Consider the following 24,535-nt stretch of genomic DNA (forward strand, 5'->3'; position numbering starts at 1 on the left):
CAAGTGTCTACTTGCAGAGCAATCATTTCACATCCAACAGTAATACTGTTACCACAGTCAAGAACACTGATGGATGGAAGATGACAACCATAAAACAAATTTCTGAAAAAGCACCATTATGCTGTCTTGCTTTGCACCTACTAGCATTAAACACAGACAACAATTGTCTTGGCACTGTCTGCTTTCATTGTTTGATTTAAAATGTAATACAAGAGTAATAAAAAGGTTGTAATCCCATAATAACAGCATTAAAAGGTATTGTATTTGTGATACTTTGTAGGGCAATTGTAAAAAAAGTCAAAATCACTGCAACTTAAAAATTGACCTGATGGAGAAAAACTGATTGCATTTTCGGAATCAGCGCCCCAAAGTTAGTCTAAATCAGTTCAAAAACCGCTGGCTCCAAAAATTGTGTCGGCCAGTGCAACGGTTGTATCAGGTTTGTGAACTGAAGATTCTCAGTGATGTTGTGGATCTTTGAAATTAGGAGACGATGGTTGACAGTGTCATAGGCTGCAGAAAGCATACAAAGACAGCTCCAGTAACAGAACCCTCTTTAAACCCATTTTCTATATGCTGATTCGGATTCAGCAGTTGTCCTGTGGAGGATTTACTAAGTCGGAAACCTGCTTGTTCGTTAATGAGTTGGTCTTCTATGAGAGATTGCAATCGGTTAAATATCAGCCTTTCAAAGAACTTGAACAAATGACACAGCAAAGATATAGGACCAAAACTATCAGGGTCAGTTGGGTCATTTCCTGGTTAATTAAATATCATGCACCAGATGAGAACTTATTAGCTGATATTTGAATCAGAAAAACGAACCTGCATAAATCATCTTCAATCTTTGATCTGAAAATAGCTGCTAGGTGTTTTTTTTTTAGTCTAATACAAAGTAAAAAAAGCATGGTCAACTTGAGAATAAAAACGAGTCAGTCTATACTCTTGGTTTAATCCCTTATTGTACAAGATGATTTAAGCTAGATATTGCATTTTCTTGAAAGGTTTACTTTATTAACTGACAAAGCGTCAGCAATTTTATCAATAAAAATTCGATAGTTTCTTTTCTGCTGTTTGTGTTTGTTAGAAACTACCACAAAATAAAGTTCACAAAATAGAGAAATTGTTTAAATGTGTTGTAAGTAAAATTAACTTCTCTCCTGAACTATATTATTTACATGCAATATGTGCTCCCCGCTCATAGCGCACACAGGTGCTGTGTGCAAAGGTAGCGACAGTGCACAAACAAAAAATGGTGAATGCGTTTAGATTGCAACAAAACACTTGAGGACAACGTCACTGTCCAATTCACTTCAGGTGGATACAATGACGTTGGAAATTTCACTTGTTCTAACGATGGACGATTGTTCTATTCAAACGGAAACCAACCAACTTCTGACCGAACTACTTGTCAATATAATGCTGAATGGAGTGGTCAGGATAATCTACAATGTTGGACAGGTAATATTATATTTATGTCTTCAATTAGGTCGAGACACCTACACAATGTTTTCCAGATAGCAATACCTCTTTCTTTGTATAGCCGACTGAAAAAAAGTTTGGCTATTAATTTGAACTTGATCCCCTATATTTTTCTTCTTCTGACCTTGATCTGACAATGTGGGATCGCCAGCCCGGATGTTAGATTTTACAGTGGAAATTTATCATGCTCATTTTAGTCTTTCAATTTCACTAAAGTAAAAATTAAGACACAACGAAGTAATGTTTCCAAAAAAGTTGACAAAACAGAAATTTTTACATAAAACACATCTTTCTCTTTTTCAAAGAAGGGTCTATAGTACGAACAAAGCAATTTAGATTGCAGCTGTTGTTGGTATTTACGTTATCCAGTAGCCTAAATAATAAATTCTAACAATGGTATTCTGCCAAAGTTGACAAAGAACTTTTATGCAAAAGTCTATAAAGAACAAAGCAAGTCTGCCTGATTACGTGTTTGTGTTACAAATTTATGTGCGTTTTATATGGGAATGACAAATGGTTATTTTTTTAATTGTGGCTTACATTTCATAAAACAAGAAGGTTGGACGTCACAATGATCGTTTTTTTGTGAAAGTAATGTCACTTTTATTTTAACGTATAGCCCATGCATCGGTTTAAAAAATAAAAGTTACAGTTCAAAGTACATTATCGATAATAGGCTACAATTAATGGAAAAATCATTATGTATAAGTAAAATCAAGTACACTAGTATTCCACCCTGATTTGCAGCCTAATATCTACTTAATTTCACGCTATTGCAGTGACATGTACATCATTAGGGTAATTACCTTTATTTTACTTCATTTATATTGCAATGATGGTCAACTTCCTATTGTTACGCAGCTCCCAATCCTGTGATAACTACAATGAACGGGAACTTCACTGTAGTTGAAGGAAATGACTTCATTGTTACCTGCGAGTACGATGACGTCATTCCTATTGGAACCAACACTTCATTCTATTTAGATGGCAATGAAGTCGGGCGACAACAGGTAGTTGTTGCATAAAACTACTCACAAGCGATCATGATTTCCTTTTTGGTTCACCTGTTATAAACGCAATGAGCGGCGAGTTCACTGTACAGTAGTTGAAGAAAATAAATTCACTGTTTCCAGCGAGTACAATGACGTCATTCCTACTGAACCCAACGCTGCATTGTATTTAGATGGCATTGCAAAGAGACCGAGTTGTTTTTCTTGTAAAATCACCTTTGAACATACCTGTTAGTTACTCGGTTGCGATAAATGGCTGTGTGGTGCTTCACTTACTGACATTACCAGAGCCTCTCTAGATCGCGAGTAATGAGAATAAAGATATTGGTATCATTGCCATCTTACAATTGTGCATGATTATAAATTGTTGTGCATTCTGATGTGAATGGACGTACATTCAATAAAGCAATCAACGACAGGTGCCTCATTTAAACGACAAAACTTTATGCGTGGCTGAAAGTCGTATTTTTTTAATTGTCAAACGCGAATCTATTTTTATCATGCAATCCGCTCAAGTGTCAAAATTATTCTACCTAGCTAAACTGCTTCTATACTTTTAAGGTGTTTTTTATAAATACAGCTATTTTAATACTGTAAAGAAGAACATTTTTTTACCTACCTACCTACCTATACCTGCATTTTCTACAAATTTATTAGCCTCTATAGCACATGTAACATTGTCGTAACTGCCAACTCTAAACAACTTTAATAAATGCTCATACTAAGCATGAAAGCATTTACGAACAAATTCCTTCTTTAAAACATGCTTAAGTAAGGATTACTGTTTTAATCATACCTTCGTTGAAAAATCATAGAACCTTTACTGTATTCAGTAAAAATATAATGATGTAGCACAATCTTATCGATATATGTGCTACACATTGTGCATATATTTTCGTTAAGAGTCGCTGTTTTGTATATACACTATTTCCTAAAAAGCTGGTGTTGCATCGGAGTTTCTTGCTGTCTTATCAATGCTATTTATTGCAATACGATTCAAAAAGTTTTTCGAATAATCAGTATTACGTACATATGATGCAGCTTACAATAGCTAATTAAAATATTTCTTTGCAACATAGTTGTTTTTTTAGAACCGCTCATTTACATTTTCCTCACGAGCTGAGGACAATAAAAAGGAAGTTTCATGTCAAGCTGTGACTCCATACACGGAAATATTTACGGAAAGTGGAAGGTCGCCAGATTATTCCATCGATGTTCAATGTGAGTTACAAAACAGAGGTGCAGTGTCATGAGTGGCAGCAATTTTATGAATTTTACAAATTGCCAAACCACAGTATCACCGGCTGACTGGTCTTGTAGTAACAATATCCGTTTTGCGTTGGTGTATATGGGCCACATAGACTCATCAAGCAAATTATTTAATAAATAGCACTGAATTAACTCATCTATCAAGTCATATTTTACATTGATTTTACAATCAGACGTTGAACCGTATTCAAAAAATGTCTGAATAATACGTATTGTAATAGTCTGCAGACGTTGAATCATTGTAAAAACAATTGATTTGGTAGCTAGATAATTGCAGGTCCCACTTAATACTCTTGGAATAAAATCAAAGCTATAATTACTCGGTTGCACCCTTACTGCATGCTGCCGCACTGACACCAGCTTCATTAACCTTTTACAGGCGACGAAGACTACCTCTTGTGATTTGATTGTGATTTTTTGTATTATTGTAGTTTTTAGTCTAACTAAGAATTTTTTATATAAAAAAATTAAAAATTTTTATTGCTTTATTTGTTTTTTATTATGTTTCCATAATGGGAACGTTGGCATGTAAAGGTACCAAAAGTATCGTATCGAGTTATGTATTTGAATACGATATACACTTGGGTAGCCTACTTTATTCTATACAATAGCATTGAAAAAGACAATAAATAAAAGTATACAAATTTAAGAGATCCACAAACAACAAATACGCTCTTTACCCAAGTGTCATTCACGTTATTTTAGTTGGTATGCGTCACTGCATAACTTATGTATCCGTTTTTTTACATTTTGTGCTATGTGCATTGCAACCTTGTATTTTTCATGCACACTATACATATCTTCCTTGTGACGATGATACAAGAAAATGGTTCAAATAGTTTAATCGCACTGTTGCAAACGGAGGTGCAGTAGGTTCCCCCAAGTCGACGCCTAGGTTTCTCCACTTTCACCAATGACCGAATAATTTCGTGCCTGAACTGAAGGTGGTTTTCAGAACATTGATTTACGTAAACATAAAAACAGAAGGCAGCTACAATTGAAAAGTTGACAACATGGGCAAAAATATTCCATCATCATTTTTTCGATCGAAGTCGTGGCCGGTAGGAAGATAGCCCCTGTCACATACATCAGCACCCCCGATTCCCTGATTGTACATAGCAATCAGAAATGGTTGTGTTATTGATTTTTTCTTCTCATGTTTCACTCTTCGTTGAAATGTTTGAGTTGGTGCTACACCGTAGTAATTACTTGTAACAGTGACAGCACAATTATCGTTCCATCTGGCACAAATTACAGTGCCGTCTGTTCTGTAATCAAATTCTCTTCTGGGCTTTTTTTTTGGAAGGTTTTCTTACTGGAGAGAGGACAGAAATAGGAAATTTCTTGACTTTTAGTATTAATTCTTTGCAAATTTTCTACACCTACACTGGTCATTTTTCTACCTTACTTCCCTTCACAATAAGCATTTCGTCTCAGGTGGCTAGACATTTTCGTGCAATGGTAGTTATATATAAATTAATGTTAGTGCAATATAAATGGTAGGCTAGTGCAATTACATTGAAATGTAGAAACGTTCAAAATGCCTTATTTTAATGAGTACAAGTAATTTTTTGTTCAGTTTAGTTATAATTCAAAAATTTCAATTTTGAAGCTATTTTTGGGAAATTAGAATAAAAACCGACTTTCTGACGTTTTTTCATCTCAACTACTTAATTTCAATAAATTTGATAAGTAAAAATATAATTTCTATACACACAATACACAATTTACACATGGCTATTACCTTGTAAAATATTTTGGTTCTGTGATTTTCATAGGTCCCGTTATTAGCGATTAATTAGCACAGGGCTAAGATAGCCCGTGACGTGCTTTCCGCGTACGAAAACAGCTCGTACTAATATAGGGTTAAATGAATTATAAAATTATTTCTTATAGTAGGCTACCGCCAAACTTTGAATTTTAATACGGCTGACGTCACTGGAGTTTATTACAAAGAAACAACAGTGAACAATGATGATAAAAAAGCAGTGTACTGCAACCCCTTGCTTAAACGACAAATTTATTACAAAAAAAAAAGTAACAAAAGGGAAGGCAGCCGATTGTAGCAAGTGAAAACTTACAATTATTGAATTAGAAACAAGCCGAATAATCCAAGAGACTGCAGGAATTCTATCATTGTGATTTGAATAGTTGATTTGCGAGAAATTGCACATGGCTGCCTGTGGAACATTTAATATTTTACATTACAATGCTACTAGTAAACCAACATATTCAGGAATCTGAGTCATGTGAGTCATACATGACATAGTACATGAGCAGTTCTTGAATGAACTTATCAGTTTCGTTTACATTGATTCACCTACCGAAAACGTTGGTTCAATGCAAATAATAGCTGGTTTCTGATTGGAAAGCACAGTTTTCAAAACAAATATCAGCTTTTCTATCATCACGATTCTTTTGCAAAGAAAAACATTACGAAATAAACCTTGGTATGCAACAAGAATTGGATATTTCGCTTTCTCTATTAAAATAGCATGTGTGCAGTTGGCTTTGCTATTGAGATTCTTTTTCAACTGTGTAGCCTAATTCACGCTCATCTTATACTTGCAGCTTGTATTTGTTTCATCTTTCTCAACCAGCTAATTTATCATCTGATATACTACGTCTTTTAATTTTCTGCACAGTAATATTACTATGGAGGGATGGCGCAGCGGATAAGGCGTTGGCTTTCCAATAATACAAACCTGGTTGGACTACCGGCTACGCTGGTTGTTGAAAACACTGCTCATCTTTCTCTAGGTTGTAATAAATTGGGTGGGCCTAATAACTGAAAAAAAGGCGGCCGAGATAAAGGAACTGGCCAACCTACTGTTCTTAGTGCCGATGGCTTATAGTACAATGAGTGCCTTATCTTCTTCTACTCGACACGTGAATCAAGTATTGGACCACCTTTACTTTTACCTTTGATATTACTATTCAGTAATTGGGCTGTTCGGAATGTCTTTCTTGAGTTACAAAATATTCAACAGCAATATTGTTGAAGAGGAAATTAAACTGCGATCCTAACTTTAGTGAAAGTATTTTATGAAAAATATGTGTATACAGTTTGCAAAACCCATTTAATGTAACAAAGTTACAAATTTGTCCATTATAGTGTACTGTGTTTGCTTTGTTTAGTTTCAAAATTTCATGACAACTTTTCCAGATATTTCTTCAGCTGTCGTCAGCAATGTATCGTTGTCGCAATACCTGATTGATACCAGCGGTGGATATTTGTTAAGATCTGATCAAAACCTTTCTGTACATTGCACATGTCAAGGCAATCCTACACCTCAATGCGCATTCACTATTTGCTCTGGTGAATGTGAAAACATCACTAACATTAACAACGAATGTTTCATAAGTCAACCTATCAGTGTTGGTGGTTTATTGTCTTGCTTGGCTGTTAATAGTGTTGGATCAATTAGAAGTGCGGCTAGAAACATCACAGTCATTCCAGAAAATAGTAAGTTTGTCAGTAAACTCTTTTTGGTTATCAAACTTCACAGGATTGGTCAAACGAAACTATTTCGGCTATTTTGAGTGACACATTAGGCAAGTCGGTAGAGTTTAGTTCAAAACGTGAAATGTAAACATAATTAATCTTTTTTAGTTAATTAATAATCTTCCAAAGCAATCATGTTTGCAAATGCATGTGCTTTTCATCTCATGTTGGAGAACTCTTAGTACTGTATAACGACTTATTCCATTTTCTTTTGCAAGTTAGGTGGATGTTCTGTGATTATATTTCATTTTGTTTAAATCAAGCGGACAAGCAAAAATATTATTTCAGTTCTTCTATAATTAGAAAATCCATCAACGTTTGTAGATTGATTAGTGGGTCTGGTAGAAAATATTTGTTTAGTATTTTTTGACAAAGATTACAGCTAAGTTTGTTTCTCTTACCAGGAAATGTAACTTTGAGTGATGCTGAAAAAGTTATTGAAAATGAAACTATGATCGTTGGACGTGGAGAAGCCTTAGCACTTTCCTGCAGTATTAGTTATGCCACTGAACTGAAAACCACTTTCACATGGACTCATCAAAACATGACAACTTCAAGTTTTTATTTGAACGTTTCTTCATTAAGTCCATTTGATACTGGAAGCTATAATTGCAATACAGATGACACATTTGGAACATTTTCCAACACTGTCTATGTTGATGTTATTTGTGAGTAGAACACCAAATTGTGTAGACGTGTTTTGTTTTGAAATCAATCGTAGATAGCTCTTCCAATCAGATTATGGCATGTTGTGTATCATACAATTATTGTAGACTCTTAGTCTAATTTTAGTCAACTTGCTTTTCAATAATACTATCCTGATTCGACACTCGGATTAAACAGTTTGTGCAAAAAATACCGCTTATCTCTACAGAGGGTGTAATACATACGGTGGGAAGCGTGCGTGAGAAAGAAACTGTTCATCTTACCTTGATTAGTCCCGATGGCATAGTACAGATTAATTATTAAAAACCTTGTCTTCTCATCGTACATTCTTTCATTTATAATAAATTTCAAAAGGTATATCATGATTAGTTAGCTGTATATCACTCAATTATGTACCGATTCCACACTTCCCAAAGTGTGAGTTTAAACAAGTGTAGTACAGTAAATGTTAAAATGCATGGACAAGTAGATCAAGATTTTATAAATCATTAGTTTCTACTTATTATTTGATGACAACAAAAACTTCAACTCATTCGATACCACAGCAATTGATAGTTTGAAATCGATTTAATGAATATCGTGTGTTTTGTTTTTCTTAATAACGTCTTATTACTAATGGCCAATCGGTTTGCCCTGATAATAACCAAATAGGAAAAATTTCATTTACGTTTTGTAATAACTATTTTAGATTTTTTAAACATTTTAGTTTTTTTCTCATATTTAGTGTATTTCAAACCTAATTAGATACTACGTATGATGCAGATGCACCTTTTCAAGACAATCCTACGTCTTGTTCGTGGATTTTTGGTCAAAGAGGATCTTGTGATATTACGTTTATGTCCAATCCTCCATCTAATTTTCTAGCCTTGATAAAGGCTAATTCTGGTAAAAGTTTATTAAAATCTCAGGCTAGAAATGTATACAGTATATATGATATATAGGAGGTATAAATCTACGTGGCCATACTCAGTGTACCTACTGCACTGAGGAGGCCGGAAGGCCGAAACGGCGTGCCACAGTGTGCAGTTATCCAGTATATATATGTATTTTTTTTACACAATGAAAAATAAAATGTTGCGATTTCGTAATCACTGTCAATCTATTTTCATTATCTATAGTGAGCAGTTAAAGGAGTTTTTCATAATATACAATATAAAAACTTCTTTTTTTCAATTTTATCTCACTTTTTTAGAGCAAGGCCATGTTTCAAGATGGTTACCTTGCAATTGCTTAACAAACAAATGTTTTCAGATATGAAAGTCGAAGGCGGAAATTTAATAAATAATGGAATTTCACAAACATTCCGATTTGTGAGAGATAATGTAAGTCTAAATGAACAAGTTGAATATGCTTTAGGAGTATAGAATGACTGCATGACTAAAGTAACAGCACATAATTGCTAGTAAGCTTTGACTTTCACTTTAAAGAAAAAAAAAACTTAGCTTAACCCTATCTGTAGCGACACGGAGTTTTATGAGGACGCCCCACTCTAGTAGTGAAATATTTCTCAGAAGGAAATAAGCTAGAAATGTGAATTTTCTTGACTTTTAGTTTTTGTTCTTTGCGAATTTTCTAAACCTACACTGGTCATTTTTCTACCTTCCTGCGCTTCACAATAAGCATTTCGTTTCAGGTGACTAGACATTTTTATTGCAATGCTAGATATATAATATTTAATGTAAGTGAAATATTATTGTTAGTGAAATTACTTTGAAGTGTAAAAACGCCCAAAAATGGCTTACATTTATGAGCAAAAGTATTTTTTGTTTAGTTTAGCATTACTCTATGTTATAATTCAAAAATTTCAATTTTGAAGCTTTTTTTGGGAAAGTAGAATAAAAACCGACTTTCTGACGTCTTTTCATCTCAAACACTTTATTTAAATAAATTTGTTGGGTAAAAATTTTATTTCTATACGCACAATACACATGGCTATTATCTTGTAAAATATTTCGCTCTGTGATTTTAATAGGTCCCGTTATTAGCGATTAATTAGCACGAGGCTAAGATAGCCCGTGACGTGCTTTTCGCGTACGAAAACAGCTCGTATTAAGATAGGGTGAAGCTACAAAATTCAGGTTTTATATCGCCTAAGTGTTAGGTTTCCATTCTCGTATTACTGTGGTACCCATCCGATGTTATCGAATCATAGCAAACATGTCATCATAATTTGTGTTACTTATTACATTTTTAATTTTGAAGGACTTTCATGGATTAACCCGTATTGTAAACTATAAAGTCGTTCAGCTATCAATTAGCTAAGAGTCGGGCCTATACCACTGACTTCTTTAAAGCTCAGCTGGAGTGCTCGGCAAATGAATTCATCGAAACTTTTTATATTTAATCTTTTTTATAGGTAACATTAGATGATAATGGAACTTATACCTTGTACTTGCAATCCTCCGTTGAGCATTACAACCACACCATTATGTTCGATGTCAACGTTAGAGATGCATCAACTGGTGTTGAAGGCAGCAATACTATTGCTATAGCGTTGGGAGTCGTTGGTGCTGTGTTGGGAATTCTGCTGATTAGTTTGGGTTTGTATTGTTACAAGCGAAGAGAATCGTTCCGAACAAGTAAAGGTATGAACCAGCTATTTTCAACGAAATCGTTGTCATTGTTTCAGATTCTCATTGCCAGTGTTAATTTCATACTGAAAAGTTTGAGTGTTCATCAGGACAATTATCGTTTCTAGCACTAGTTGCAAAGTTCATCTGATGAAATTGAAAGTAAAAGCAACAACAAACAAGATGGTTTATTGCTTCACTGACGTTTCGCGCAACATGAAAATGCGCATCCTCAGAGCGAATGGCATACAAAATAAACTTTCACAAGGTTATATACTGCAGTGCGATTGAAGGCAAGAAAAAAAAACAACACGCAATATTTTAAAAATTTAGACAATGATGTGTAAGTGGTTATTTCCACGTTAAATTACATAAAAACTTCCAACAATAAACATAAAAATTCTGTTGGTCGTCTCTGCTTCGAATTTTTATGTTTATTGTTGGAAGTTTTTACGTAATTTAACGTAGAAAGTAACCGCTCACATATCATTGGCCAAATTTTTAAAATATTGCGTGTTTTATTTTTTCTTGCCTTCAATCGCACTGCAATATATAACCTTGTGAAATTTTATTTTGTATGTTATTCGCTCTGAGCATGCGCATTGTCATGGTGCACGAAACGTCAGTGAAGCAATAACCATCTTGTTTGTTGTTGCTTTTACTTTCAATTTCATCAGATGAACGTTAGAACTAGTGCTAGAAACAAGTGGTAACTTCAACAGTTTTAAGCAAATGATAAAGTAGTAAAAGTTCAAATTATTCGTTTGAATGAACTTTTTATTGACTGTTGTAATTTTTTATTTTTTGTTTGCTGGCTTTTTATGTTAGAGTCTTTTGTATTGCTCTTGCCACGCATGGTTCTGATAACTCTAGTAAGTACATGCTTCAAACAAAAGTAAGCACACTCCTCAGACTTTGTTAAATGTGAGATTACAGAGTGGCTCTTTTCCATGACCAAACTTAATCTACAAGAACACATTTCAGAAAGTAAATCAGACAGTGTTACTGCCACTGCTGAGTGCTGAACTTACGAACAAACACAAATCAAACAAAGCTATTATTATTCTAAAAGTAACATACAAGAGCAAATGAAAATAACCATGAATTATTATGGACCCAATTTTGTCTTGTTTACAATGGACCCAACTGATTTGATATATTGTGATACCGTCTAGTCACTGCCACACATTGTAGATTAGCCATAAACTATTTTCGAAACTGTATTTAAAAAATGGATCGGTTGATGTTACCTTTACTGCAAATGGATGGTAACTCAGCCATGTGTAGGTGTATCCATTAATCAATGAAGAAAATTTCATTTTTTCTGGTAGGCCTATAGTTTTACTTTGCAGAAACTTCTTCAACTAAATATAAAGATATTTATGTAAATGTATGAAGTATAACTATAAATAATTAAATGCCAATAAAGAATACGTATAATAAAATATACTGGAAATATAAATAATAAATTGCAAATGCATTTAACATACATAAAACTAATACATAAATACAATTGCATGGATATGTTTATTTCAGCTGAAAGTGGTTACATGGATTCTCCAGAATTCTCAAGAGAACCTTCGGTATTGTAGTGCTCTGCACGTCATTGAATGTATTTTGCTTAAAGATCAATATTCCTTTCGCGGTTTCTACGTTTAGTGATAACCAAATTTTCTAAAAGTTAAAGTGTAGTAATGATGAGTGTTATTTTTTCTAAATTTTGGCGTTAGTTCAACATTTTATCTACTTTTAGCAGAATTAATTTAGTTAACTTTTAAGGATGCCCTTGGGACCGCTTTGTTTTACATTGGCCTGCAATTCTTTTTTTGTATCAAGAAAAATGGTTGTAATTAATTTGAGGTGCTGACACCGAACCTGATGTTTTTTATTTAAACGCAACAAGTTCTCGAAATCAAGCTTGCATGATATTTCAGTATCGGTGAGTAATATCGAAGCGCCTCATAGATATACAACACACTCAATCCGTCAAAAAACGTTTGTCCTTTTATAATCACACAAAAGTAGTTTTGGATATAAGACAACAATATCAAGAATATTCAATACAATTATATTTACAACAATAAATACAGCAGTTTACTCAACAGAGATGTCTATTTCACTTAAAATGCACGTTTTACTGCTTTTCACGTGGAAAAGTACGCTAGTTGTCCAAGTTTAAAAAGTGTAAACTTGTCAATTTACTAATTTGAAATCTGTCCCTATTAACAGTCCTCTGATTAGATTCAGTAACCGTAACCTACCTTGATGAACACAATATGCAAGCAACATGTTGGGAAAAGTTGTTATCTTGATCAATAAATTTAATATCAAGTTTTGAAACAATTAAAAATACGAAACTTATAACAATGTTTTCTCTAACATAAAATTTCTTGTTCCAAAGCTCAAATAACAGCCTTAACAACATTAACTGCAAAACGAGTGCCAAAGAGATAAATTTAAATATTGATAGTAAACCTCTTTAGTGATTTCATATTTAAATGATTACAACGTTAAAACGAAGTGCTACAACTAAGATTTCCGGCTACATTGTAGAGTAGGGTGGCTCGTTTTTGAACTTTTTTTTTAAATTCTCTCGGGGTAGTGGGGAAATGGTGCCAATGAGTGAGAAAATGCTCATGACAAAATTTGAGATTTGTAAAAAATTGTCTTCAGCCTCCTCATGGGGCCCAAAAATCGAAAAATGGGGTCAAAAACGCATTTTTGTTCAAAAATATTTTTAGCTTGGGTAGATACAATATTGTTTAGATATATCTTATTAGCCTAAGAAAAAAAAATTGGAGTCATTTGAACTATTCCTTCAGCTTCCTCACAGCTTCTGAAAATTTCCATTTTGCTGAAAATTTTGCATTTTTGTGGGTGGTTACATGATACATAATTGCGTTAGACATTTTACCAGCTATAAAACGTCATTGTATTTCTCTTTATAGACCTGCTGCCCTGAGCTGTTACGTCATTTTTTAATGAAACTTTGTTAATTTGGTAGGAAAAAGTGACGTCTTTTATTTGAATTTACGTCACTGACGAAGTTTGTAGTTATTTGAACTTTTTTTTATTTGTAGGGTGGCTCGTTTTTGAACTTTTTTTTTAAATTCTCTCGGGGTAGTGGGGAAAAGATGCCAATGAGTGAGAAAACGCTCATGACAAATTTGAGATTCGTAAAAAATTGTCTTCAGTCTCCTCATGGGGGTCAAAAACGCATTTTTTTCAAAAATATTGTTCAACTGTTTTATTCGCATCAACAGCGCACGGATACAAAGGATTGACACGGCGAGAGAGCACAAACAAACATAGCCAGGTCGAAGACTTTAAAAAACCGGCCTGCCACACCCCGCGGCGGCGGGGAGCGGCGTGATTTAGGGGTGACAATTCACCCGCAGGGGTAAGTCCACCAGCTTAGGTCGCGGGGGCCAGGCTGGGGAGTCGAGGTACCTGTGGAGGGAGAGTGTAGATCGAAAACGTTACATGACCCGTCCACAGATTTACAATGACGGATCGGGCCAGGGAGACAGGCTCTTTCTGAACAGCCCAGGAAGATGACCTGCGACGGGCCGGGCGACCCGTCGCGTGTGGACGCTGGAACCGGCAGTAATTGACCGCCGGCGGCGCCCACGTCTCCTTCACGCGTCCTCGGCACAGGTACTTTGACTCTTATATCTGGTCTGCCAGTAGGCAGAGCGGATAAAATTGTGGTCTACCACGAGGAAGAGAGTCGAACTATTTAAGGATAATTTGGTTCTCGTGGCAGACAAAATTCGAATAAAAATGTGGAGCAGAGGCTCGATTAATCAATAGAAACAAAAAATATATATATAGGTGGGAGTGTAATAAATATTCACTGGAGAAGAGCAAGCTTTAGTACGGTTCCACAGCACGTGGAAGTGGGCGGTGCTGATCTGCGTCCTGACATCGTCTTGCAACGCCCTGACGGTGTCACGGTCGTATGTGACGTCACATGCCCGTTCGACTACGACGCGGATTCTCTTCGAAAAGCCACCGACAGGAAACAGGACAAGTACGGCGAGTTATGTGTCAACATAAAGGAAGACAGGAAGCGCCCTTGCAGGGACGTCCTGTCACTTCCGTTCGTCGTAGGCTCCCTCGAGAGCTATGCCCCGACGAGCTCTCGACCTCTGACGGCCTTGGGCGTTCCTGCTCGTGGGGTAGCAGAGGTGGCTAGAAAAGTGGCCTCCCTCTCAATCGAAGGATCCTTTCGCGTCTGGAAAGCTTGGAACGCCAGGCTCACTTGTGGAGGGGCTACGTCATAGAAAAGACGACTTCAGCGATCAGAAACTTATTCCCAAATAACAGAAACGTTGCAGTAAGTATCCGAGCGTGCAAGACAGCAAACCGTTTGGATTTTATAACCTTATATCAATTGTCTAAAATTCATCACCTTATATCATCACCTTATGCCTATAAACCAGTGTCATTATTTTTATAATGCTCCAGTCTCATCAAATCCAAACATTCAGAAATGAACAAAGGAAAGGAATAAAATGACTCATGTGCATTGTGAATCGAGACTGGTTTAACAGCAATTAAGTAACTTCAATCATCACTAGATCTCTATGTATTAATCAATTAATTGTTTCGAATTATCACACGCTGCCTTCGCCTGACGCTGTTCTTGCCCGCTCGGATCAACCTCGCTTTGCTTTCAACGCATTGATCAACACGATCCCCTGATCAACTCGATGCAGCCTCAAAATTTTCACTCCTATTTTCTACTTTTACCGGTAATGTAGCCTATCAGTGCCTCTGGTTTCGATCGCTAGCCTCCCCGACCCAGCTGGGCGAACCTGCCTCAACGTCTGGTCAGTGCACATCCGTGCTCGCCGAATCAAATCTTGCTCTTCTCCAGTGAGTATTAGTTTGGGTAGATACCATATTGTTTAGATATATCTAATTGGCCTAAGAAAAAAAATTAGAGTCATTTGAACTATTCCTTCAGCTTCCTCACAGTTTCTGAAAATTTTCATTTTGCTGAAAATTTTGCATTTTTGTTTATGGTTACATAACTACAAACTTCGTCAGTGACGTAAATTCAAATAAAAGACGTCACTTTTTCCTACCAAATTAACCCAATTTCATTAAAAAATGACGCAACAGCTCAGGGCAGCAGGTCTATAAAGAGAAATACAATGACGTTTTATAGCTGGTAAAATGTCTAACGCAATTATGTATCATGTAACCACCCACAAAAATGCGAAATTTTCAGCAAAATGGAAATTTTCAGAAGCTGTGAGGAAGCTGAAGGAATAGTTCAAATGACTCCAATTTTTTTTCTTAGGCTAATTAGATATATCTAAACAATATTGTATCTACCCAAACTAAAAATATTTTTGAATAAAAATGCGTTTTTGACCCCATTTTTCGATTTTTGGGCCCCATGAGGAGGCTGAAGACAATTTTTACAAATCTCAAATTTTGTCATGAGCGTTTTCTCACTCATTGGCACCATTTCCCCACTACCCCGAAAGAATTCAAAAAAAAAGTTCAAAAACGAGCCACCCTATTGTAGAGTGGTGAGAGCCCTGGAACAACGTTCGAACGGGCGCCGGTTTGACACCCCTCTAAGGCATTCGGCGGTGTCTTTGGTACAGTATTGTTTGAATTAATTGAAACTGTCAAGAAAACAGGCTGAAATTGTGCATATTTGGTTTATTGTGATAATTTAACAGATGTGTGCATAGTTTAGTACCTAAAGTGCCTCCACTTTCTTTCAATATTGCACGAACACGGTTTGGCATGGATTCGATAAGTTTTTTGCAGTTTTCTGCAATTTTTGTGTCCCAAAACCACACCTGAATGATGGCCTCCATCAGCTTCCTTATGATGGTGCAGTCCTTCTTGCGTAACCGTTCCTTGATTATGCTCCACAAATTTTCGATAGGATTAAAATCCGGAAAATTGCCAGGCCAATCTAATATGGTAATCTTGTTTTTCTTCAAAAAATTATTGGTTTTTCTAGAAGAATGGCATGGTGCGAGGTTTGTGAGAAGGACTGTTGGAGAGACGTTGAAGCCCTGCAATTTCAATCAATGTGGAAAATTGCCCCCAAAAAGATGTTCTGGGAAAGTTTAGCCACAGAGGTGTTGGATCACTGTTTCCAGTAGAAGGAATAATGAATTCTGAACGATACATCGATGTGATCACAGAAAAGTTATCCCACACCTGGGAAAGGCATTTCTTGAAGATGGAGGCATTTTTCAGCAGGACCTCACACCATGCCATTCTTTTAAAAAAAAATACTAATTTTTTGAAAAAAACAAGATTATCACGTTAGATTGGCCTGGCAATTCTCCGGATTTAAATCCCATCGAAAATTTGTGGAGCATAATCAAGGCACGATTAAGCAAGAAAGACTGCACCATCACAAGGAAGCTCATGGAGGCTATCATTCAGGTGTGGTTGCGGGACCCAAAAATTGCAGAAAACTGAAAAAAACTAATCGAATCCATGCTAAACCGTGTTCGTGGAATATTGAAAGAAGATGGGGGCCACATTAGGTATTAAACTATACACATCTGTTAAATTATCACAATAAATCGAACATACACAAACTCAGCCTGTTTTCTTGATAGTTTCAATTAATTGGAACAATACTGTAAGACACTTAAAGGTGGTCACGAAGATTGGCTTCCTTGCATGCCTTCCCGTCCGCTTAATCTACAGGGTCATCAATATTTAACGTTACAAACCAATAGATCCAAGAGATCCAATTCAAAAATTGGCAAAGGAGGCGAATGTAGCCTATGGTACCATGTTCACAGTGCTCAAGAAAGATTTGAAGATGAGCCCAATCAAACACATGAAGAAACAGTTGGTAAATGCCAATACCATTGAGAAATGTCTCTCCAGAGCCAGAATTCTGCTCTCACGCATTGAAAGAGGAGGCACGCTGCCAAACCTTGTGTTCAGCGATGAGAATAAATTTGGTGTCCAGCATCATTTTAACAGTCAGAATGGTCGTGTTTGGTCAAGAGATTGTGACATGGAAACCAGGGTAGTCACTCGGAGACCAGGGGTGGCATCAGTGATGGTGTGGGCCGCAGTCAACGAATCACGAAGTCCATTAATTTTTCTGGACCAAGGAGTGAAATTGAATCAAGAAAACTACCGAAATGATACTCCAGAGGGTCCATTGTTGCCTTGGGAAAAGAAACAATTAAAAAAACGTTTTAGGCCAATCCAACAAGATTCTGACCCTTTACATGGATCCAAGAAAACGCAAACTGGCTTTCAGCCAATGTGCTATTTTTCATTTTCAAGGAAGAATGGCCTCCTTCATCCCCAGACCTGAACTTTCTAGACTTTGGAATCTGGTCTTACCTGGAGAGCAAGGTTTCGACTAAACACCACCAAAATTTGGAATCGCTGAAGGGTAATATGAAAAAAGAAAGAGCCAAATTACCTCAAACAGTTATTCGTGACTCTTACAGGTCCTTTTCGAATTGACTAAAATTGAGTATATTTTCTTTCTCCGGTTTGTGACGGCACAGAGTTGCATTAATTTTGATTGTTTGTTGCCAGCATAAACTCTAGAATTTACTGTAGTTGTAAGTTTGCTGCTGACCTACCAATTTAGTCAAGTGAAGAAATTTATTAATAAAATAGATGGCAAAGGAAACAAGAAACTTCAATTCTATTTAGAGGCAGAGTATTTTGCCCATGACATTTTTTTGTCGTATCAAGACTTACCCTCGGTGATTGAAGATATAGATTAAATGGACAGGAACGCAAGAAAGCTAATCTCCGTGACCACCTTCAGGCATGCCTTTAAGGGTACTGTATTACAATCTCAACAATATATTTTACTTGAATGCAGGTTCGTAGTATTTGTATTAATTATTTCAGCCTTCATCAGAAATGACATTTTCTCGTCACACAACAACTACATAAGAAACAGGTAATCTCACCAAGCAAACCATATCAGTATGTTTGCTCACATTGACATATAGTAATGTTTGTGATGTCTTTTAAATTTTTAGCTTTGTCATTCATAAAGGTTGCACAAGCGTTGCCAAACATCGTATATTCATGAACATCACCGGCAGTCATACACATTTCAAGACAATTAGTTAAAAGAGCTTGGCAATCTCACTACTGCATACAAAATCATTTTCACTTGATGAACTAAACTTGAATGTATTTTAATTTTATCACGCACAAATGTGGCTTCTAGACGAACATATGTATGACGAAATCATTCCGAAACAAGAGCTGAAGAGACCGTCATATCAAAATGTGGTGCCCGCAGATGTAAGTTGATGTATGTAAAGAAAATAAATAATATAATCTTTTCATCATTTGATGCAGTAGATATTGACTCCTTTGCATAATTGATTTCTTTACAACTACCACGCCACAATGGTTAAATGATAATTAATCGCAAGGTAGCTGATATAATAAACAACTATTTTATGATTTTGTAGTTTACACGTTTGACATTAAAAAAGTATATCAAAAACACCGTTGTTGAGTGGCCTCCTAAAATAAGCTACTTGATCACCTTTTATCTAAAGAGACGGAATGCCAGTTTTGTTTTTAAGTTGCTAGGAAACAATTGTTTTTGCATCTCTGTTTCAATCGTTAAAGGCTTTAAATATAATAACACCGACTTGCGTAAAATAAACCAATGTGGACAATATCCATTTGTGAGTTATTATCGTATAAAATGGTAGGGATACCAAAGAAATTACTGAAAAAAGCTCATAATATATTTAATAACGTGTGTTGTAAATCAGTATTTCAAACTCACAAACTAATTCATCATCTTGAAACTAACTAAAAAATTTCTCTGCAACATACACTATTGACCAGTGACCACTTTAATTTATGTTTTGACTGTTTTGTTACTGACATGTTTCTAGAAAAATTCAAAATCCGCTCACACATATGTCAATGTACAACTAAATACTGAAGGTAAGAATTCATTATGCATTCTAATTCTGTTTATCACTAGAAATACCAGGATTTTTTACACCCTAGAATTACCACGGTGTCCTGTAGGACATCTTCAGTAATGCAGCGTTTTTCTGTCTAACTGCTAGTGTTTTAACTATTATCATGCATTATAAATTAAAGCAGTTTCCTAAGAAACACATTTGCATGCAAGTGGTATGTTGAAGACCTATTTCGAACAAAAAAGCATAAGAAATAATCACTTTATGGGACACGGTTTAACAATCTTAGACTAGCCTACAGATGTAAAAGAAACATAAATGAATACACTTTTGACCAGCCATATATATAATGCATCACACCATAATTTGCAAAACCCGTTGAAATTCACAAATACAACTTTTGAATCATTCTGCAAACACTTTCCACGGGTAGGATTCTGACACTTGAAACGCGTAAATATCGTTGCATTGTTACAGCATCTTCTATAGCATTCCCTGCGTTTTCTTGACCCAGGTGTCATGACAATAGTTTTGTTTTGTAGTTGGTGGCACAAACATTCAATGAGCTTGAGTATAAAGTCTCTTCGTGATATATGGTTTCCAGTCGACTTTATAAAAAGGGCACATGCTTTGATTGCCGCTATATCGAGGATGTTACCCCATACAGCTAATGGCCACCTCCTGGAAACTGATCACGTACTGTACAAACGAGCCATTTGATCAAAATCGTCGACGCCGACTTTGTTCTCATTGTAGAAACCGATCATACATGGCTTTTTGGCAGCCGTGGTGGTGTCCACATCTGGCGTAGAATGCATGGTGGATAACAGACAGACTTTTGGTTGGTAGCCTACTTTACATAGGTAGGCTACTATAGTGTGTGAAATGTAAACGTAAAAACCTTACTGTTGCTGTGTTACAAATCAAAGACTTGCTGTTGCGTCATAATGAGTGAGTTTCGACAGGCAGCTATTGATAGCAAAAGAGATTTAGATATAAAATAAAGTTATTAAGCCAATACAGTGCAAAATGCTTTCTGGTGCCCTATAGGACACCGTGGTAATTCTAGGGTATAAAATCAACAATGCGGTATAATTTCTTGAAAAAATATTTTTGAAATTCGGGCAACACGGTAACATTATGTCAACTAAATTTTGTTAAAAGTCAAGAAATTTCAGAAAAAAAGTTCTTAATCTGAAGCGGCAATTGCAGATTAAAGAAGACCCGGTGTCCTATAGGACACCTTGGTAATTTTAGTGTTATAGCAGACTAAAACCGTACTGTATATGTCACGTAAACTACAACATTCCAATAGAAATTTTATTGAATAAGAACCTTCGGATGATCCCAATGAGAGTGAAACTGCCTGTTAAGGTTTTTAGTAAATAGTAACTTTGTTTAACACATTTAGTAGCCTATATTATTTCGATCTCTAGCACGTTGTATTATTTGCGTTTTGCCACTTCTATTTTTTTTTTACTCTTGTTATGTTTTGGCAAGTATTTTTTTCGTTTGATTATTAGAAATAAAATAAAACCTTCCGAACATCATAGAAATAAACAAAATACTTGTTGACAAGTGTCGGACATTTTGAAAATATCCCTTAATTCTTTATGGCACCCGAAGTGAAACGTTTATTTCTTTCGCTCCATCGTTTTATTAGTATTTGTGTTGTTTGCTATCAGCCATACTGAAGATGATCTAGCTGCTAGCTGATTGAAATCGATTTTTGTTTATGATTGAACTGTACAGTACGTTTGTTTGTTTCTGAACATCATGTTATTTATTGGACGTTCTTGTATTATTGATTTTTGCGATTGTTTTACATGTATTTAGAGGAAAATGGGAGCGGCTACATATCCATGAAAACTCAAAGAAATATTGTAAGAACTATAGTTTCTTATTGAAATGTGGTTTATTTTGTACAGAAAATTATACACAGTAAAAAACTCATACCTTACTCTGTATACTAAGTACAGTGGTTCAAAACAATTGAATAAATAGAATAATATGTATGCTGTAAACTTGAGAAAAAATGATTTGGTAAAACATAAAGAGATGACAGACATAACAGCGCTTCATTTAAGTAATATTATTCAAGCGTACAATGAAACTCGCAACAAAGGAAACTTTTTCGACACAAACCTATGCCCTCGTCAAAAAAATAACCAACTTACTTGCATATGAATCAAACAAAAGATAACTGTAAATAATTTTAGCAACTCGGAAGAATATCACTTTTACGCACAACTTTGTGCAGTTTGAAATTTTTCTACTCTATCATACTCCTTTTCCACAATTCAATAAACCGTAACATTCGAAGCATTGCTTGTTTCTAACTCAAACTGAATATTCTTTGAAGAACATGCAGATAGATTATTTCTGTTAATATAACAATGGCAGCGTTTGAAACACAGCCATATATTGTTAGTGCTACACATCGTTTCTTTTTGTCTAAACAAATATTGAAAAGACCTCATGTTGTTCATTTTTTTGTCATCAAACTAACACCACAAATGCAATAAATGTGCCAATCTGAAGTCAAAAAATAACATTGCGCTTACAGCAGTAAAATAAATTCAAATCAGTTTCATACAAATGCTCAAGAATTACTTTCACTAATTAAGTTTAGTTTCGATGATGCATTTTAATAAAACAATGCGCAATTATGAATTATATTTCGTTGTAAAGAAATGTGTCATTTTAAGTAGTTTTTCGTTATAACTTTTATAATTTGCAAAAATAACTAGAATAATTGTTAATTTTTTTTTTTCATTCGAATCAAAAAATAAAGATCAAAATGTTTATACTAAATTTGTGTTCAGCAAACGTTTCCAAAGTTAAAGCTTTTCGAAACAAAAACTTAAATAAACAATTTAATATCAAAGTTATACAAAGATGTTTTCCCCACCCACCATACAATGTGCCTTTTGCCCACGTCTTTTCCATCATAGACTGGGCCTCCAAAGCCACATACGACATCACCATCCAAAGCCAAATTCATTTTGAAGACAAACCAATGCTCGGACACGAGCTGGAGCCGACGATACAGTATAAGATGTTTTAAAACTTAACCTGTTGGATGTTTTTAAAACTGAAACTTTTCAGCTAGATTGAAGAGGTGTTGCAGCTGTTTTCCAACCTTCTATGTCTTTTTAATTGTTCTTATTTGTAGCCGATCTCTATGTTGTTTAACAACCGGAAACGTTGCTCGAACAATTTCGGTAACCGGTCCTGCATCAGTGGTTCAAAGCCTCTACGTCTACAAGTATGCGAAAATGCCAGGAATGACCTATCAAGACTCTGTCAATTCAAAGATAAATAATCAAAACCAAACCAAAACCAATTTCAAGTTTATAATTAAGCTAATAGCTAATTCTTCACTGTTTTATTATTCTGATGTTTTCATAGATTGCAGCGGATGAAGACGAGGATGGATATGCTACAACTATACCTCGAGTCGAAAATTCAAATATATGATCGACTCTGAACTTTTACGAAATCAAAAACTATATAAAAAGTGTTTTTTAATCTATTTGAATAAGGACCTTCTGATGATCCCCCTTTTACCCTTTAAAAGTGAAGCAGGCTGTAGAGATTTTGAAAAGTAATAACTATACTTAATATAATAAACGTTTTGTAAATCTTTTTTAAATTTAGGTTTTTGAAAGTTATGGAGGCAGCTATTTGAAACAATGTTAAACCTACAGTATGTACAACAGCAGATACTTGCATAAAAAATGTTTGAATTGAACAAATAATTGCCGTCATATGCAGACTTATGGTTAAAGCTCGATGGTTAAAGGCTTGGCTCAAGTCGATCGAAAGGCAAGCAATTCTTCGTCTTTGCCTTTATGTGCACCACTAAGTGTCTTGCCAGGAGAGGCATGCATTTTCTAGACGGGTATCGAACCTTTACACTTCCAGACGTCTTACAGAGGCTTTCACACCACTCGGCAGTGCAACCGAAAGATTAATAGTTATAACGATAAAATGTTTTCAGTAATAGTATTTAGTGTTGATTTTAGAAACTTTGTTCCATGTTACTTTAATTCACATATATTTATAAGGTTATTGTTCCAATTACGCTATTGCTCTTTGGTCACAGCGGTAAACCATAATCTCTTCGTGGGAAAATTGTAACATAAGATTCCCGAATCCGTTCGTCTGTATGTATCGACCGAAAAAGAAACACTCCTTGAAACGTCTATTCAATAAGTGTATTCCTGTAAAATTAGCCCGCGGCTATCGAAATCGAGATGCAACGCCTTACACCTCTAAAAACTGTCACTACGATACAGATTACTTGGATAAAAGACGGAGAATTTGTCCAGCTAGCAAGCACCAAATAAACCAGTTAAATGTGCGACCGACTTCCAACAAACATCTTCGAGAATAAATCAGAAAAATTTGTGATAACTCAAAGGCACGTCAGCAGTAGTGTGACGCAATATTTCATGTTTAAACAGGTTTCAAACTGAAACAGGTTTAAACCGGTTTAAACAGGTTTGACACAAGTCTTACGAACGATGGTGCAATTTTGGCACGTTTTAGGAATTTCCATGACGTAATATTCAGTAGACTTGAACGGTTTTTATATGACGTTTGATTAGGTGAACAATTGTCTGGAACATAGCGGCCCCTAGTTATGACAGTCTGACATGGCATAACTAAAAAAGAATTGACGACAATTGTGAGCCAATGAATAAAAACACATGATACACAAATTGTTTGAATCACTCACGTTTAAGTTAATACGCAAATACAAAGGGCATGCAAAGAGTGAACAGCAATAAGAATAAACACGACGATACATGAAATTGGTACCATAGGTAGCAGGTACACGCAAAAAATGACGCTATATACAATGGTTGCGATAATAACCGACTGTTCTGGGCTCAGACAAGTGTCGGCCACCGCAGACAAACCCAGGCTCAAACCCTAACACTTAGGTGTTCTTTACGGGGGCGAGGCACGAAATATCCCTCAACACATAGTCTACTTTCACTTTCCCTGTACTCTCATCATAGTTGCAGACGGCAACTTTAGCTCTACGAACCACAGGCTTCCCTTTCCTAATTTGTGGAACTACCTCATGCACCCTCC

General features: G+C 35.6%; 1 protein-coding gene and 1 long non-coding RNA gene across 3 annotated transcripts; both read left to right on the forward strand.

Annotated features, from left to right (window-relative positions):
• Positions 1-1,259: 1,259 nt before the first annotated feature.
• LOC145781320 (uncharacterized) lies at positions 1,260-18,785 on the forward strand. The gene is made up of 10 exons (XM_082593097.1): positions 1,260-1,461; positions 2,344-2,492; positions 3,584-3,713; positions 6,928-7,227; positions 7,671-7,934; positions 8,695-8,817; positions 9,184-9,254; positions 10,289-10,517; positions 12,039-12,085; positions 18,381-18,785. Exons 1-10 carry the CDS (start codon positions 1,260-1,262, stop codon positions 18,423-18,425), a joined length of 1,560 nt encoding a protein of 519 aa, XP_082449223.1. The 3' UTR covers positions 18,426-18,785.
• LOC145781372 (uncharacterized) lies at positions 17,191-23,586 on the forward strand. 2 transcript variants are annotated; one of them, XR_014290722.1, is made up of 5 exons: positions 17,191-18,432; positions 18,709-18,785; positions 19,397-19,448; positions 21,266-21,312; positions 22,841-23,586. It is a non-coding gene; the product is annotated as an uncharacterized LOC145781372 (long non-coding RNA). The 2 variants fall into 2 exon arrangements; XR_014290721.1 differs by having other exon boundaries at positions 17,196-18,785.
• The last annotated feature ends 949 nt before the right edge of the window (positions 23,587-24,535 follow it).

This window comes from Aplidium turbinatum, chromosome 12 (assembly GCF_918807975.1).
Source record: "Aplidium turbinatum chromosome 12, kaAplTurb1.1, whole genome shotgun sequence".
Taxonomy (NCBI): Eukaryota; Metazoa; Chordata; class Ascidiacea; order Aplousobranchia; family Polyclinidae; genus Aplidium; species Aplidium turbinatum.